The sequence below is a fragment of the Gadus morhua genome, chromosome 7 (genome assembly GCF_902167405.1).
Source record: "Gadus morhua chromosome 7, gadMor3.0, whole genome shotgun sequence".
Taxonomy (NCBI): Eukaryota; Metazoa; Chordata; class Actinopteri; order Gadiformes; family Gadidae; genus Gadus; species Gadus morhua.
In genome coordinates this window covers 9,415,093-9,431,759 of record NC_044054.1, presented here as the reverse complement: position 1 = coordinate 9,431,759, position 16,667 = coordinate 9,415,093, and the positions used below count along the sequence as shown (strand labels likewise).

Here is a 16,667-nt window from a genome sequence, read left to right as displayed (position 1 = left end):
TTCCGTTTGTAGGATTCTCATCCATTGAGTGGGGGATTACGCTGATAGGCCCGACCAGCGTCGGAACGCAATTTAAAAGCCACAGGGCGATGCCAACACACACACACGCACGCACGCACACACACACGCACGCACACACGCACGCACGCACGCACGCACGCACACACACACACACACACACACACACACACACACACACACACACACACACACACCCGTCATCTCGTGTGTTCTGAAAAAAGCTGCATACCCCAGCCTATGGGCTCAGCTGTCTGGAGCACCATTCAGCCTTTAGGAGACCTTCCCCAGTCCAGAGGCTCTTCACGCCCTCCTTACAGCGTCTCTGCTGCTGCTGCTGCTGCTGCCGCTGCCGTTCAGCTGTAGCCTTGACGGGAATTTTGCTGTTGCACGTCTCTGACAGCTGAACTTACATCATTTTAACTTATACATCTTCGAAGCTATTCAATACTCCGGTGACCGCTGTGCGTCATGCTCCGGGTCTGATGCACCTGGACGTCCCGGTTACGCTTCAGGCGGACTTCATGCCGACAATAAAGCCCACCCGAATGCCGAAGAACACGGACCATCAGTGCAAAAGAAAGGGATTAGATCGATTAGGCAATTGATTAGGCGTGAATGCAGAAACCGGAGCACGTGTTCTCAAAAGGAACTAATAAAGGAACCAAATAAGGAACGAATTAAGGAACGAATAAAGGAACAAATATAGGGACGAATAAAGACGCAGAGAGTGGTTCCGCTGGTCTTGCTCTCTGTGTATCAAGCCCCAGGACGCACATGATGCTGCCTCACCCGGGGGACTCTGAGTCCGGGGGTTTGGGGGTCTGCCTCCTATAGGGTCAGAGCCACATGTACTGGTGAGGCATTGAAGACCTCCGGTGAAGAAGCACAGATCCTCTCCATCACTCGATCGTCTTCAAGAGATGAAGGACAAATCGAAGAACGCCGCGAAGACGCGCCGGGAGAAGGAGAACGGGGAGTTCTACGAGCTGGCCAAGCTGCTCCCCCTGCCCTCCGCCATCACCTCACAGCTGGACAAGGCTAGCATCATCCGCCTCACCACCTCCTACCTGAGGATGAGAGCCGTGTTCCCCGACGGTAAGACCACCACCTCCTATCCGATGATGAGAGCCGTGTTCCCCGATGGTAAGGCCACCTCCTACCTGAGAATGAGAGCCATGTTCCCCGATGGTAAGACACTTTCTACCTGAGGCTGAGAGCCGTGTTCCCCGACGGTGGGACCATATACCTGAGGAGGAGATCCGTGGTCCCCGACGGTAGGAGGCTGAGAGGGCCCAGAGAGGGCTGGGGTCTCCGTTAGGGGGTCAACATATCTGTCATAATAATATACTGCTTCTTATAATAATAATTGATATTATATTAATACAAAATAACAATAATTATACAATATATAATATAATAATCTTAGAATAATAAAATTACTATTAATCTTCAATCATATCTTAATTAAGCAATCTTATTTATAATGTATGAGTGTAATCATATAGCATAAAATAATAATCAACCATCTGCCATATTGTATCTTAAAAATTATAATTAGCCTATGCATGCCTAATATACATGTTTGTAAATTATTATTATTATTATTATTATTATTATTATTATTATCATTTGTTTCAGAAAATAAATAGGGCGATTATATTGAATCTCACTGGACATTTTATAAATATGTTGTAGTAAATATGCAAAACGTTTTTCATTAACTGATCAGGGCTTTACCGGAGAGCGAGCACATTACAAAATCGTTTCATTCAAAATGATTAGGCCTAACATGAATTAATATAGCTCTTTGTAAAAATGTTGTTACCGTAGTTTATTCTATGATGTAATTTCTACAATATGGCAGATATTGTATTGATAGATTAATATCTTATGTTAATATGCATTACATACACATTATAATAAGATTGCTTAATTAAGATATAAATTAAGATTGTAGTAATCTTATTATTATACGATTATTATATTATACATTATTATATAATGATTGTTATTTTGTAGCAATATTATATCAATTATTATTATAGGATTAGTAATAGTATTGTTATTATTGCTAATTATAACTTATTAATAATAATTTCATAAATATCACGTCTAATGATTGATTATGTAGCCTAAGTCAAATCATCTCCCTGGCTCTACCTTTGAAAGGCTCACGTTTTACAGCCCAATGATTGAGTGTTGATTTAAGTCCATTTCAAATGACCAAACACATCAACCAGATGATTAATGACTTGCTGTGGAGCCTCGGACCGGCCCTTGGACAGGTGAAAGGCCAGACAAACAGGTCCTTCCTGCTCTCGAAACGGTCTGTCATTACTCATAAAGTCAAGGAGCACAAGGCCTTTAATGTTGGGGCCACCCTGAAACTGTCTGCCGATGCTGTTATTAGCTACTGCAATGCAAAAAATGCGGGCTATGGATTGAACCAACTCAAAGAAAATCTTTGTCGTGCTTCCTGCTGGTGAAATAGATCTTCAAGTTGCTATAGGTTACAGATAAGATACTAATTTATTCAAACTTAAAAACATCCATGTCTCTGACCATAAGTCCTGTTATCAGTTTGGTCATCCACTCAGACTAAGAGGCCATCACAGACTACAGGCCTTGGTTTAAGAGATCTCTGAGTCTGGACGATTCCCCTTTATTACGGGCCATCTAAAGCTAGCCTATCTGAAGAGGGTGGATTGCCCGAGTGGCTCATTATAAATCCCTGGAAACCTCTGAAATCTAATTTTTTATAAATCCTATTGATTAGGAAGTATAAGAAAAACTTCTGTTAAACATTTGGGTGGGCCTATAATATGAGAATGTGGCTCAAATGGATGGATTAGCTCAGGGGCCTATTTGCATCAGACGCTGTGGTCGGTGTTGGTCTGTGGACGTTTCGTCCCAGAAAGGGACAACCAGGACGCGTGCATGGGATTAGCAGTTTGTTGTTGTGGATGAAACTAAATGACATTAAATTGACTTGCAGATGCAACGTGGATTCACAGGCCTTTACTGTACTGATAAAGTTACTGCATTCACCCAGATCGGATGCGTCGCAAAGTAGAAGACCATCACCAAATGGATACACATGGGTGAGGGGTGACTCCTGCTTCCATTAGGCTAACAGTCCATTCCTCTGCTCTTTCTGCAGCCTACCCGTCAGCATGGCCTATATATTTCAGTTTGATATTGCAGATGGCAGCGTTTAGAGACTGTCTGCATGGGTTCGAGTCCCGGTCAGAGGGCTCTGCGCTCACCTGTTGTTTGCGTAAAAGGATACAATGTAAGCCACCGATCAAGACATTTCCTATCCAAGGGGTCATAACTCATCATATTCATACTTTGGATGAATATGAAAAACTATTTAGGAACTCTTATAGAAAGTTTATAAACTGCTTATGTTTATCCGCCCTGTCCTGTTATATTTAATGTCTCTATGTTTTATAATCTGTTTTTATTTAGGTCATTGGATCTTTTTTTTCATATTTATTTATATTTCCCTCCAGAAATGTTTGGAGGCAATGATGCAATCTCATAATCTTAATATAATAATCATGCAGTGAATTATTTTCGTTAATCGAGTTTGTCAGTGAAAATTGCCTCATTATTATCTGGTGCTTGCACACCGCAGCGCGGCAACCGCCCTGATAACCGCCTCGCTGCCGGATGGTTCAGCACGGCGGTGTGAAGGGCCAGGCGTTTTTAAAACGCTGTTGCTGCCGCCGCCGAACATTTCAACACGGGGATCGCTGAGCGGTAGTGCAAAATCTGGGCGCTTTCACGTGGGCGGCAACCGCTATCTGGTCTACAGCCGCTTTTGTAACCGCCTCTCCGCTGCCGCCCTTCCCTCATTGAATGGAGGCGGCGAGTTGCCGCGTGGCGGTGTGACAGCAGCTTTACAATATAATAAGTGCCCTATTTGGATGTTGTGTAGTGATATTATTCTACTGATTAGTGTAGGCCAGGCCTTATCTGCGTGACATTTTAATGATAGCGACCGATGGACACAGCAGCGCCTCAGAGCAATAAGCGCTGCGCCGCTACTACCATAATTACTGTGCGGTCAATTAGGAAGAGAGGCCTTCATCCAAACAGACAAGTCATTAGAGAAATTAGGGGGGAGGCAACTTGCTCAAACAGGCGGCAGACTGAAACCCAGAAACGAGGCCAACAAGACAAGCCTTTATTGAGGGAAAAATCGGATTCCTATTAGATGGGATGACATATTTTTATCGCACTTGGAGAAATAATAATCTATCTATATAGACAGTATATATATTGCAGATTTTATCTACGACTGACAACGATTCATATGAACATTCACACACCGAAGGTGGAGTCGACCCCTCAAGGTGACAGCCAGCTCGTCGGGAGGAGTCAGGGTGAGGCGCCTTGCTCAGGGACACCTCTTAGCTAGGAGGAGCCGTGAATCGAACAAGCCACCTTCTGGTTAAAAGAAAACCCGCTCTACCTCTTGCGCTAACAATGGACACATACAACATATCAAGTGATTAGGCAGCAGTATAAGAAAAAAAGCACATATTGTATATTCTGTGTAGGCTACTTCTGCAATGAGAAGTAGTGCTGACAACCTTGAGGGGTTAGGTTAGGGTGTGACTGACTGGTGTGAGGATTAATCTACTTGTTTAGACATATTTATCATCGTCCTTGTGCAGGCCTGCAATCCTTTAGTGTGTATGTTTTGTAGTGGTTTGGCAGAGGCAGATTATTTCACAGACAACTTTTTGTATACCTACTTCTTGTCTAAATTCCTGTAGTATTATATTATTGAAAGTAAAGTAGTAAAAATAGTTACTAGTTTGTTAAATCGAAATGATCATTTAAATCTGATTGCCCTGATCATCAGTCATTTCATAAAAAAAATATTCGGCGCATGGAATAAAACGGACTGAATCACGCTTAAAAATAAATAAATAATAATATAAATATACTATTGTAAATATATACTCACATACTTGTTTCTATTTCATAAGGTTAAGTTGTTTGATAGGTTTTGAAGGTTCATTTATAATTGAGAGGCAATTCAACGGTGTATGAAGGATATCAGGTCATAAGGTGTTTCCGCTCATAAATATACTACAGGATAGTACAGGCTGTGTTATTATACGGTTATTATAAGTTAATGCATGCATGGGCTGGGTAGTACCCTCATACACTCCAGCAGTGTTGGGGGATGAGACGTCTTGTTCTCCTGTCCAGGTCTGGGTGACGCCTGGGGCCAGGCTTCACGAGGGAGCCATCTGGACAACATGGCCAAAGAACTGGGCTCCCATCTCCTGCAGGTCAAAGCAACCACACAACCAAGTCCTATACAGTATAAACATAAACAAATACAGTTTGCTTTACCCTGTTAACACAGGAGTGAGTTGCTATGCTATTCTAACAAAAATATTGATGTTAGCTGATGGTAATGATTATGACTATAATATGAACGAGAAATTGTTCACTGTTGGGTTAGCGTCCAACAGACTGGACTGCTGGATATATATTATTTAACCTCTAGTCAGGCAATTTTCCCAAACCAAATTGTTGCTCTAGGGTCTTTCTTGCCACAGGTTGTTCCAAGGAGCTGAAGAAAAGCTTATGTTCCACAGTTGCAAGATGGAAAGACTCTGATCAAACGACAGTACAGCACTCAGTTGAGGCTGCTATTTAACGGGAGGTGATTTCAGTTGCTAGGCTTACTGGGACATAGTTGTTTGAAATAGGGTCTTCTCCACCCATATGCACTGCATATGAAGGCAATGTCCCCAGCTGCAGAGGACCTGGACCGTAGCGTTGATGTAAAGAACCAGTCTCAACATGAGGTTTCTGTTGTCATAATGGGCAGAATAAATAAAATATAAAATTATGTATTATAATATCCTATATAAATTATCCTAAATTATATCATATAGAATCTCCCATGTACACGTTGGGAAAGTGTAAAGTGTGGACGGTTAAACCTATAATATACTTTGCTCTGAATCAGACCTTTGTCAGGGTTAGGGTGAGTCCTAGGGTTAGGGTTACGGCTAGGGTAGGGTTAGCCTTAGGGTAAGTGTAAGGGTTAGCCCTAGGATTAGTCCACTGGATCATCACCTCGACTCAGCATCAAGTCTTGGAGATTAGTCCATCACGTAATAATGATGTTTGAATTCACATGCAATTCATGCAAAGGCCTACAATAGGCCGTTATAATTAAATAACAACTTACTTTATACTTTCTGCAGACTCTCGATGGATTTGTATTCGTCGTTGCTCCTGACGGAAAGATTATGTACATCTCTGAAACGGCATCCGTCCATCTTGGCCTGTCCCAGGTAAGATTTCCACATATGTCTGTAAAACTGCAGCGGTTTATGTCCTGAGTCTAAAAATAATATTTGACTGACTTGCAAGGCCGTTAAAAAACATAATACATCAAGCGAGATATCGCTATGCCTAAAGTTGCTTCCTTAATTATAGTATGATGAAGACGTACAAAGAGAGGCCACATTATCTTCGTCACATCGTATTTCAAATTATCAAAGAAAGAACAAATATCTCCCGGATATTTTTTTCACAGATTACCAAACAATTTGCCCGAGGCAGTAACCTGTAATTCTGAAAATCCAAATGTACAGTATGTACAGTAGTGAAGGGTGTGCGGTGTGATTGTGTGTGTTCCAGGTAGAGCTAACAGGAAACAGTATTTTCGAGTACATCCACCCAGCGGACCATGATGAGATGACTGCTGTCCTCAGTGCTCAGAAAGCCCCCCACTGCCACCTCTCCCAAGGTCCAGACCCCTGCTTCTAGAAGTCCCCCATTCAGATCAATGTTTTCCTTAAATATCATTCTCCCCATCGCTTGCTATGTACAAAGTCAACAAAACAAGTTAATCCTGCAGATTCGCCGAAAAAAACAAACATCAGCCATAGTATAGTCTTTGTCAAGAGGGAAGCAGAGTGCTTGCACACTGGCCCAACAAACAGCCAGCGATAGGATGTTGGCTAGCGGGCTAGCGCCAATTCAACTTGTTCGCCAGGGAGAAACCTAATCCGACACCCAAGAGCACTGGGAGCACTGGGCCCATGTTGGTGTTGGTTGGTGTTTGTTGATGTTTGTTGGGGCCGTGTGCAGAAATGGTCCCCGAAAGCGAACCTCTCATTGAGCACTAGTACTAAAAAAATAAAACATTTGTACTGGCAAGTGACAAGACGGCATTTTCTAAAGTAACCTCTTTTATTATTTGTCCTGATTCATCCTATTCTATGTGCATTTTGTTAATATTTGAAGCGGCAGCGAATCTGAAATGGCTAGTCGAAATACTGCTTGAATAACTAACAGATTTTTACTATTACTGCAAACTGTACTTGTTCCAGCAAGCTCAGCATAATGCAACACTTGGGACATGCTAAGATGCGCATGCTCAATGGAACGCACATACTGTACACTTATTCCTGCTGCCTTAATGAACTGCAGAAATCTCACTCATATCAAACCTCAAGTGTGTCATATAATTGCTTCTGTATAATACTCTCAAAAAATTTATAATGCCCTTATCCTTCTACGTCTTTTTGTGTGCACAGAGTATGAGATTGAGCGGTCTTTCTTCCTGAGGATGAAGTGTGTGCTGGCGAAGCGCAACGCCGGATTAACATGTGGAGGATTTAAGGTAGGCCACGCCCTCGCTGAAACCGCTCAGAGGAACCACTGCAGTCCTGATGTGAACATCAGACAGGCTCTGGTGGTCGTGGGGGGTTTGGGAGCAGAGATGTGACAGAAGAGAGACTGAAGAGAGACACCAGAGAGCTGAGTTATGTGAGAACACGACAAAGACTGGCGGGCGGGGCTGGGTGGCGGCCTGGAGACTTAGGAGTGCAAATCCCTTTAGCAGGAAAGGGGATTCCAATCCTCCAAGGTGCTGTTAAGGGGGATTTGCGGCACGTAGAATGAGCTTAGAAAAAGCTGGACCTGATCTGATGAGAGGAGCGGGAGGCCATTGGAGGAAACCTCGGATTTAATTACATTTCTTAATTCATCAACAGAACGAGGCAGGTTTAGAAGAGCTAAAGAAATGGACCTTTCTTGTTGCCGTTGGTCAGGTGATCCACTGCAGCGGGTACCTGAAGCTGCGGCAGTACATGAGGGATTTGCCGCTCTACGACGCCTGGTATCAGATCGTCGGTCTCGTCGCCGTGGGGAACTCGCTGCCCCCCAGCGGCATCACGGAGATCAAGCTCCACAGCAACATGTTCATGTTCCGGGCCAGCCTGGACCTCAAGCTCATCTTCCTAGACTCCAGGTGTGAACAGGAGCACTTGGGGGCAACGAGGAGAGGAGAGGTGGCTGTGTGCCGAGGTGTCCCTGAGCCGCAGACCAAACCCTGCCTACTGCCCCGGAGCTGGCTGCTGCCTTGCATGGTCGACATCGCCGTCGGCGTGTGAATGTGTGTGAATGAGAGGCACTACAGGATTGCAGTCCATTTACCATTGAATTACATGTTGGGCAGATGGATTGATTGATGATACAGGAAGGTATCAGCTGTGAATATCAGGGTAATCTAACACCCTCAATTTATTATTTCATCTCTTTGGCTCAGGTAATATGAAGATCGAATCTTCCGATTGTAACGTGTGATGTTTGTCCTGATGCTGAGACAGGGTGGCTGAGTTGACGGGATACGAGCCCCAGGACCTCATTGAGAAGACGCTCTACCACCACGTCCACGGCTGTGACGTCTTCCAGCTCCGCTCCGCGCACCACCTCCGTAAGTGGACCAGTGCCTCTCACAAGAGGCTGTGTGTGTGTGTGTGTGTGTGTGTGTGTGTGTGTGTGTGTGTGTGTGTGTGTGTGTGTGTGTGTGTGTGTGTGTGTGTGTGTGTGTGTGTGTGTGTGTGTGTGTGTGTGTGTGTGTGTGTGTAATAAACATCATGACTGAAAATAAGATGAGGATATATTTGTGTAAGCATGCACAGCTCTATTAGACGTATTAAATATATTTTGATTTAATTCAATATCAAGCATCACATATGCTGCATATATACCAACAAATCAATGAATAAGCAAATGTGCAATATTCCCCTTTGAGTACAATAATGTACAACACATCATTAAACAAGCTTTTAGTTTGATTAATGATGTGTGAAATTGCTAACATAGGTGCCTCTGTTGTATCTTTAATTATTTATTATATACGTGTCTTTTTCTGTCTTTCCAAATGTCCGTACTAGTGTTAGTAAAGGGCCAGGTGACCACTAAGTACTACCGACTGCTGTCTTTTGGTATGTCCGTAGTGTTGGTAAAGGGCCAGGTGACCACTAAGTACTACCGACTGCTGTCTTTTGGTATGTCCGTAGTGTTGGTAAAGGGCCAGGTGACCACTAAGTACTACCGGCTGCTGTCTTTTGGTATGTCCGTAGTGTTGGTAAAGGGCCAGGTGACCACTAAGTACTACCGGCTGCTGTCGAAGCGTGGAGGCTGGGTCTGGGTGCAGAGCTACGCCACCATCGTCCACAATAGCCGCTCCTCCAGACCTCACTGCATCGTCAGTATCAACTACGTCCTCACGTGAGTCAGAGCATGCCATAGCTTCATTTTCTCAAGGAGATTTGAATGAGTGTATGTTAAAAGAATTTTCCATTGAAGCTTGGACGCTTCCGTGGAGGACCCACATTAAGGCATTCAAATTTACTGTTTATGTGTCATATTCACAACAATTAAAGCAACAGCAATGAAACTGTATGAATTGAATATGCTAATATTTAAACTTTCACAACAATTCACAAAATGTTTCCCTTTTGCCCCTACAAATAAGCGTATGGAGTTTATATGTTGGATGAAATAACATGACTCGTATAGACTGAGTTAAACAATATGACATCATTTATATTTATATATTTTTTAACCTCTTCTGGAAATATTTCAAGGCCCGGTTCTAACGGGTCCAGGGACCGGGGCTGGGTATCTCTGCTGTAACAACGATGAGTAGAAAGCGAGTGATCACACATTGATGAAGCACGCTAAAGAAAAAGCTTCTCCATCGTCCCATTCAACCAGTACAAGGAGAACAATGTGGCTCGTTATGTTTCAGTGATGTTGAATACCAGGAGCTGCCGCTGTCTCAGGAACAGAACGCGGCCGTCAGGTCCGGCCTTAGCTACAAGAGAAGCCTGGCTTCTCCTCCTCCACCGCATCACAAACACCTGAAGACCAGAACGCTGAAGGTCAAAACCAGAGTCAAACCCGCCCCGTACCCCACGGTAGGACTGTGTTCTAGTTCAACTAGTTTAAACTGAATTCATTGTGTTCGTGTTTTTCAACCTCAACAATGTATTACCATAATGTTGCATAATATAACATCATTCTGTATTATTCTTTTAGAGTTTTCAGCATTACACTGTATGTGGATGCTAGGAAGGCTGGAAGAAGAAGGAATTAGGCTGATTGACTGAAGCCAAGTCCATACTATAGCCTGTGTGTGTGTGTGTGTGTGTGTGTGTGTGTGTGTGTGTGTGTGTGTGTGTGTGTGTGTGTGTGTGTGTGTGTGTGTGTGTGTGTGTGTGTGTGTGTGTGTGTGTGTGTGTGTGTGTGTGTGTGTGTGTGTGTGCGTGATCGTTGATCTTACTCGGTTTAGAATAAAAAATTAGCTTCCAAAAAACGATGTGTAAATCCACACCGAGCCCAAGAGTGACCCAAAGGTCTCAGGGTCTCGTCTCGTCTCGTCCCTGAGCACATTTATCAGAACCAGGACTGGAGCCTATGCTTCATCTGCCTTCTGTAAAGTGTTGTAATAAAGTCCTTTTATGTCCCAAATAAGGCATCGAAACATTAAAAAAAGGTAGCTTTTAGAAAACAGTAGATAACGTGCATGTGGTGTTGCACGTTAACAACACCAGTGATGCTGACAGATCTGAACCACGACCGCTGGAGGAAACATCTTGAAGAGCTCCGTTCAAAACAAAAAGCCTGTCACACATTAGTGAAGCATACATACTTACATAAGTCTTTTCGGGTATCACAGAAAAAACACATTTCGGTCGATACCACCATCTTCCATTTTCGCTTAAAATATATGAACAACCATGCCAACCCGGGCAAAAAGAAAAGGTAGACTTTTGAATCTCTGCAAATGGTGTGTAATGTATCCACGTTTTCATTACCCAACAACTCGACGTCTATATTCAAAATGTATTTGTGTTAGCATAGAGCAGTGCTACAGGGCTATGTTTCTACGTAGGAAGACACTAGAATAGGAATCTTTTGCCTCAATAATCACATCTTCTTTTATTTCCGGCTCACCCTACCGTGGTCGTCGTTTCTCCCCCCAGCCTGCCAAGCTGAGCTGCTCCCCACAGGGGGGGGGTTGGAAAGAGAGCGTGCACGGCGCCACACCTGGCGGGTCCACCACGGCCCACCTGGAGGAGGGAGAGGGGGGTCGCGGGGTCCACCACAGCCTCAACACCCCCCACGGTGAGGCCCTAGGTTACCGGGTCAACGAATACTAATATACAAAACGTCAAATCTATGCAATCATACGTTGGTTTAAGATGAGCATTTTGTCGAGTTATGGATTATTCAAATATAGTATATCAAATGTATGTGACCGTATGTTACGCTCCTTTGAATAGATGTAATGGGTAAAGTAACTAACACGACAACCAGAGGTGGAAGACATTGAAGAGACACAACTGAAAAGTAAAAGTATATTTATTGCTGTAGAATCACAAAGGGAATGGTAAGGGGACCTATTGAAAGAACACCAAAGATCTGAGCTCCTGAGAAGGAAAAGAACCAAAACCCAGGCTAGCCTAGCCAGCAACAGTAACACAAAATGTTCACAGGTGGTGTACACCGCTTACCTAGTGTCTCTAGACAAGGGTTTTCTACTCGTGTGTGCTATGCACAGATTACCCCTAGTTTTCCTAGCTCCCTTCCCTGGGAGAGAGGGAGGTCAACACAAAGGGCAGGTAGCACAAGGCAAAACACTCCACGTGGTAATCTCAGATCCAGCAGTCCTACCAAAATATAGCAGAACCTCTCGGGGAGACGGTGCAGTACCTCGGCCAGAGTCCAAATGCTGCGAGTAACCCCTTGTTTCCAGTTTCCTTAAAATACAGAGAAAGTCTACTGAAGGCCAGACCCATTTGAACCTAGAGTCTGTTTTGTTAGCCTACTCACGCGAAGACCGCTATGGGGAAAGCACCTATCTCCCCTCCCTGGTCTCTGTCAAAAACTCCCAGGCCAGGAATGTAATCGGACATTCGGTTCTCATTGGCTGTTGCCGTCTCCCTCCTCAGATCCCGAGGCGGCTCCTTACTGGACCGACCCCGAGCCGGCCAGGGCCCACCAGCTGCTGCCGAGCTGCACGGCCCTGCAGCACCGGGACGGCCTGCTTAAGGCAGAGCCCAGCCATTCGCCGGTCAGGAGAAGGCCCATCGCGGGCGCCGACACACTCCACCCCTGCGCCAGGGTGACCAAGGGGGGCGGCCGGGCGGCGTTCGGCCCGGAGCACGGCTACAAACCCACGGGGAGGGAGAGTGAGGGCCAGGGGGGGGCAGGCGCTCCACTGCCGTGTCCTCTGTTCGGCAGCTTGGTGCTGAGCAAGGGCATTAGGGAGCAGCCTCGCCCCTTTCACGCCCAGACCTTCCCCAGGCAACGCCTGCTGGACCAGAGGAGGAGGCTGCCCGCGCCCGAGGCGTCCTCGTCCTGCCATTACAAAGGATACCTACACCACCACCACCCCGCCGGGCTCGGCCAGCAGATCTCCGCCCAGGAGCAGGAGGCCGGGGCGCGGGAGAAGGAGGAGAGGAGGATGTGGATAGGAATGGGCATGGGCGTGGCCATGGGCGGACCCGCCCAGCCGCCGTACGTGTCTTTGAACCTTCACCAAGTCTTCAGCAATCGCAGCAGCGCCGTGAAAGCGCCTCCCTACACCGCGTTGGGCCATTTTGCAGACGGTTACGGTTGCCACGGTAATGACGTGGTGTCCTACAGCAATAAGAGTCTAAGCCCCGCCCTAGGCCCCGCCCAAGGAGGGCAACGCGAGATTCCACATTACGTCGGTACATCTGTGATCATCACCAACGAGAGCTGACCGAGGAGGAGCACAGGCGCACGACTCGTTGTCCACGACCGCGTGGAGGACGTCTACTCAAGGGTTCACTTCTTTCAGGCCTTTTGAATTGTTCAATTTTTCACGTTCAGACCCTGGTCCTTCTGTAGTGAGGGGGCATCACAGGTGGGAGACGCTCAGGCCTTCTAGCTGTTACAGTCCATCAGCATCCATGAGGAACACCTTGGGGATCGAGTCTGAACGGACGGTATACAGTGTTTTGTAGAACCTTTCAAATGTGAGAATACAATAGTACTAGTAGCATTAATAATGTAAGGATTTTGAATTGTAGCAATATGTAAGATACAGTACATTGTCTTGACCAAAATAACTGGTTTTAATCAAATAGTTCAAGTTAAGATTTTTTGAAATAAAAAACTGGTTGGATACCAAAAAGAAACATGTTTCTTAGTAATGCACTTTTCACTTGCATATATTGTATTTAACATATTTTATTTTACATTATTAATATGACATTTGATGATACCTTAAATGGAAATGGAACCAAACAAGCATGGAATTCCCCCTAAATAAATTTGACCTGTGATTTTCCTTAACTTCATTGTTTTGATCTAATGAGAATTTAAACAGTCTGTTAGACTTGTGTATAACCCTTTTATAAAGTGGGAGCTGTAACACTTTTGAAGGAAGAAAAGATTATGATTATGAGCAATCCCCTTTAACAACATTTTGCTACCCGCCCCCGCTCCTTTAGACTTGGGAGAGGAGTGGCCCAGCAGACCTACAACTTGAGGTTTAACCAATGGGTTATTGCATGATATTGCACGATGGAGAAGTTGTCTATCCAACCCAGTCTCACGGAAATACGTGACACTTTCACGTCATTTCATCTATTCAATCGTGATCGGAGACACGTAATTTCAATCTCATGTATTTCAATTGGAAGTATTTTTTGTGTCACTTAGCACGACTTTCGCCCTTATATTTAAACTATGCAAGTAATTTATCATATTAAGCAAAACATTTGGCAGACGAATAGTCATACAGCCCTTAATAGGAGTTTGAGAGCGAAAGAGGGAAATCCCCGCTAAAACTGACGACAGTGCTTACGCCACCGCTAGCTTGCGTCTTCACCATGGCAACGGCAGAGAACGCTCATGGGTAACGTAAGCCGTTTGTCAATACCAAGTACAATATTAACATTGTATTTTTTTGCAAACCAAAAGTGCACATTGCTGCTAACTTTGTTTGTGATTGATGGTTGACAGTTCTTTTCTTTTCTCCCTGCAGCTCCTTTATAGTCAACCCCCATCACACGTTATCGTCGTCATTTTGAATCCCCAAAGGCACTTTTAAGAGCCACGTCCCTCCGTCTGTCTGTCCGTCTATCTGCCTGTCTGTCTGTCTGTCTTTCAGTCTGTCTAGGTCAGTCTGCCTGTCTGGGTCAGTCAGTCTGTCTGTCTGTCTGGGTCAGTCAGTCTGTTTCTGTTGCAATGGTGGCCACAAGACATACCATTGACTGCCCGCTACAAAGAGGGGAAACGTGTGGCGCTTAAAATGAAACAAGACCCCCTTATAGCTGAACCCAAGGTAAGTGTTTTTACATCACTCAATTTCATTCAGTTTGTACTAAACAGATGGGTGGCAAATTACTGTAATGGAATACCTGGATGATCTTAGTGACTTTGGGTTCATTATTGTAGCATGGATGGCGGGAGCTTCAGTCGCAAAGAGTTCAGCTTGCCAGAAGTGAATAAAGTCTGCATTGAAACATATGGGAAAGTCTGATATCAATACTATGAATAGATTCAGCTATTGCGGGCGAAGACAGACATTTGATGACCACAATGTTTGTGTATTAGTGTGACAGGTCAGGAAAAAACAGAAAATTCCTCAGGTGACTGAGAATGTCAATGCAGGATGAGATCAGACATTGTCTGAACCAAGAGTCTTACTTCAACTATAGAGAGAGGGATATTATGGTAGAGTTGGCCATTGCATGAACTCCTCATTACAAAGGCAAATAAATGTACACGGCACAAGGGCTCACTGAAAGGTTTGACAAGGATGAAAATCATATCCTGTGGACTCATCACATCTCTATCCAGTTCAACAGAGATTCTGGTCTATCCACCACCACCATCAAAACACCAAATTAGGGAAAATGTTCTGGAAGAATTGAGCTCCATCCCTCCAGTAGTGTTCCATAGACATGGAGTATCTATGCCTAGGCAAATTTAAGCTGTTTAACACCTTACTAAAACACTAGGTTGCATTTTCGTTTTTCATTTGTCACCTGTCTCAGTTTCAGTACCTTTAACTATTGAATTTTCATTTCAACACACAGAGAGCAGTTGAGGAGAGGAAACGGGCACGTTCTGGTGGAGGACCTCAATGCGGCTCCAATAGTGACTGTGCCAGACGAGGCAAGCCGAGGGGGGGGGGGTGTGGAGGGCGACGCAAAGCCTCAGCTACAGGTTCTTATCTGAATTATGACATTTATTGGAATTTAATGCGTAAATACTAGATCAGTTTGTAGCATGAAAAAAATATTTATTGATGTTAATTATTCTTTAATGCACTCTTTTACAGTTACATTCCCCCCATCTGTGTGCTCCCTGTCATCCAATGTGGACGTTCCACTTACTGCACCCTGAGCACAACTAAATCCTCAAGAGGCATTTGGTAAATCCCACTGATGAATTTAAGTTTAAATCTAAAATTTAAAAGGTATCACTGAGAGAAAAAAGCCCTTTGTATTTGACAGTGACAGTGTCACGTATTTCCGTGAGACTGGGTTGGTCTATCTGATGTCCCTCTAGAACACATGTACTGGGGCATTCTAGGGGCCGTCCCTCCCCCTATGGTTGTAGCCATGACCGCTCAGAACAGGCCACACCACCCTTATGAAAATGTACAATAAACTCATGTAATTTTTGTGGCATAATCGAATAAGACTTTTATGGGAGGAATATGGTGGCAACCGCATTATTGAACATAGCAATTCATATCGAGAAAAAGTCCCTGTACAACTCTAAGGAATAGTTATTTGATGATTGTTGTTGTTGTTGGTGTTTTGCATTTTTTATTCCATGTTTCTTCACCAAGGAGAAAAGTGTACCAGAGCCCATTCATGTGGCTATTCCAATGGTTCTAGGTTAGGACGATTTGACTCTTTTAGGGGAAGCCGAGCTTTCCTTGCAGTCATAGAGCAATCGCCACTGCAGTAATCTGTAGTGAGTCTCCTCCCTAAACATCCAACATCCTGAAATAAAATTGATCCGCAATGGTCACTCTGTGAGACAGTGGTCCAGTCCTTATGCGATAGACAGAGGTCAATCAAAGTCCTAGTGCCATAGACAGAGGTCCATTACAGTCCTACTGCGATAGACAGAGGTCCATCAGTCCTACTGTGATGGCTGAAGCACACGCTGGTTTGAGTGTTTGTGCTGTCGGTATATTCAAGTTATTATTTCTAGCAGATGTGTACGGTATTGTCCATTATATTAATACGTTGAACAAAATATAATTATCATATGTCATATATGAGAGCCAGCCACATACAAATGTAAATGTA

At 44.4% G+C, this 16,667-nt stretch overlaps 1 protein-coding gene and 1 long non-coding RNA gene across 4 annotated transcripts; both read left to right on the top strand.

Annotated features, from left to right (window-relative positions):
- Window positions 1-259: 259 nt before the first annotated feature.
- Window positions 260-13,845, top strand: sim2 (SIM bHLH transcription factor 2). 2 transcript variants are annotated; one of them, XM_030360513.1, is made up of 11 exons: window positions 260-1,116; window positions 5,251-5,333; window positions 6,264-6,353; window positions 6,703-6,811; window positions 7,605-7,690; window positions 8,121-8,320; window positions 8,679-8,785; window positions 9,438-9,585; window positions 10,109-10,277; window positions 11,346-11,487; window positions 12,315-13,845. In XM_030360513.1, the coding sequence occupies exons 1-11, from the start codon at window positions 942-944 to the stop codon at window positions 13,109-13,111; spliced, it is 2,106 nt and encodes a 701-aa protein (XP_030216373.1). In that variant the 5' UTR covers window positions 260-941; the 3' UTR covers window positions 13,112-13,845. The 2 variants fall into 2 exon arrangements, with proteins under 2 accessions (XP_030216373.1, XP_030216374.1); XM_030360514.1 differs by having other exon boundaries at window positions 1,029-1,253.
- A 13-nt stretch (window positions 13,846-13,858) lies between these two features.
- Window positions 13,859-16,624, top strand: LOC115546777 (uncharacterized). 2 transcript variants are annotated; one of them, XR_003977267.1, is made up of 4 exons: window positions 13,859-14,251; window positions 14,381-14,680; window positions 15,438-15,567; window positions 15,683-16,624. It is a non-coding gene; the product is annotated as an uncharacterized LOC115546777 (long non-coding RNA). The 2 variants fall into 2 exon arrangements; XR_003977266.1 differs by having other exon boundaries at window positions 13,859-14,680.
- The last annotated feature ends 43 nt before the right edge of the window (window positions 16,625-16,667 follow it).

Bases quoted from the DNA above. Each gene is read 5' to 3' on its own strand.
- sim2 (XM_030360513.1), top strand. From the start codon at position 942: ATGAAGGACAAATCGAAGAACGCCGCGAAGACGCGCCGGGAGAAGGAG. The intron at 7,691-8,120 runs GTAGGCCACGCC...GCCGTTGGTCAG, and splicing joins TAACATGTGGAGGATTTAAG to GTGATCCACTGCAGCGGGTA. The intron at 10,278-11,345 runs GTAGGACTGTGT...TTCTCCCCCCAG, and splicing joins AACCCGCCCCGTACCCCACG to CCTGCCAAGCTGAGCTGCTC.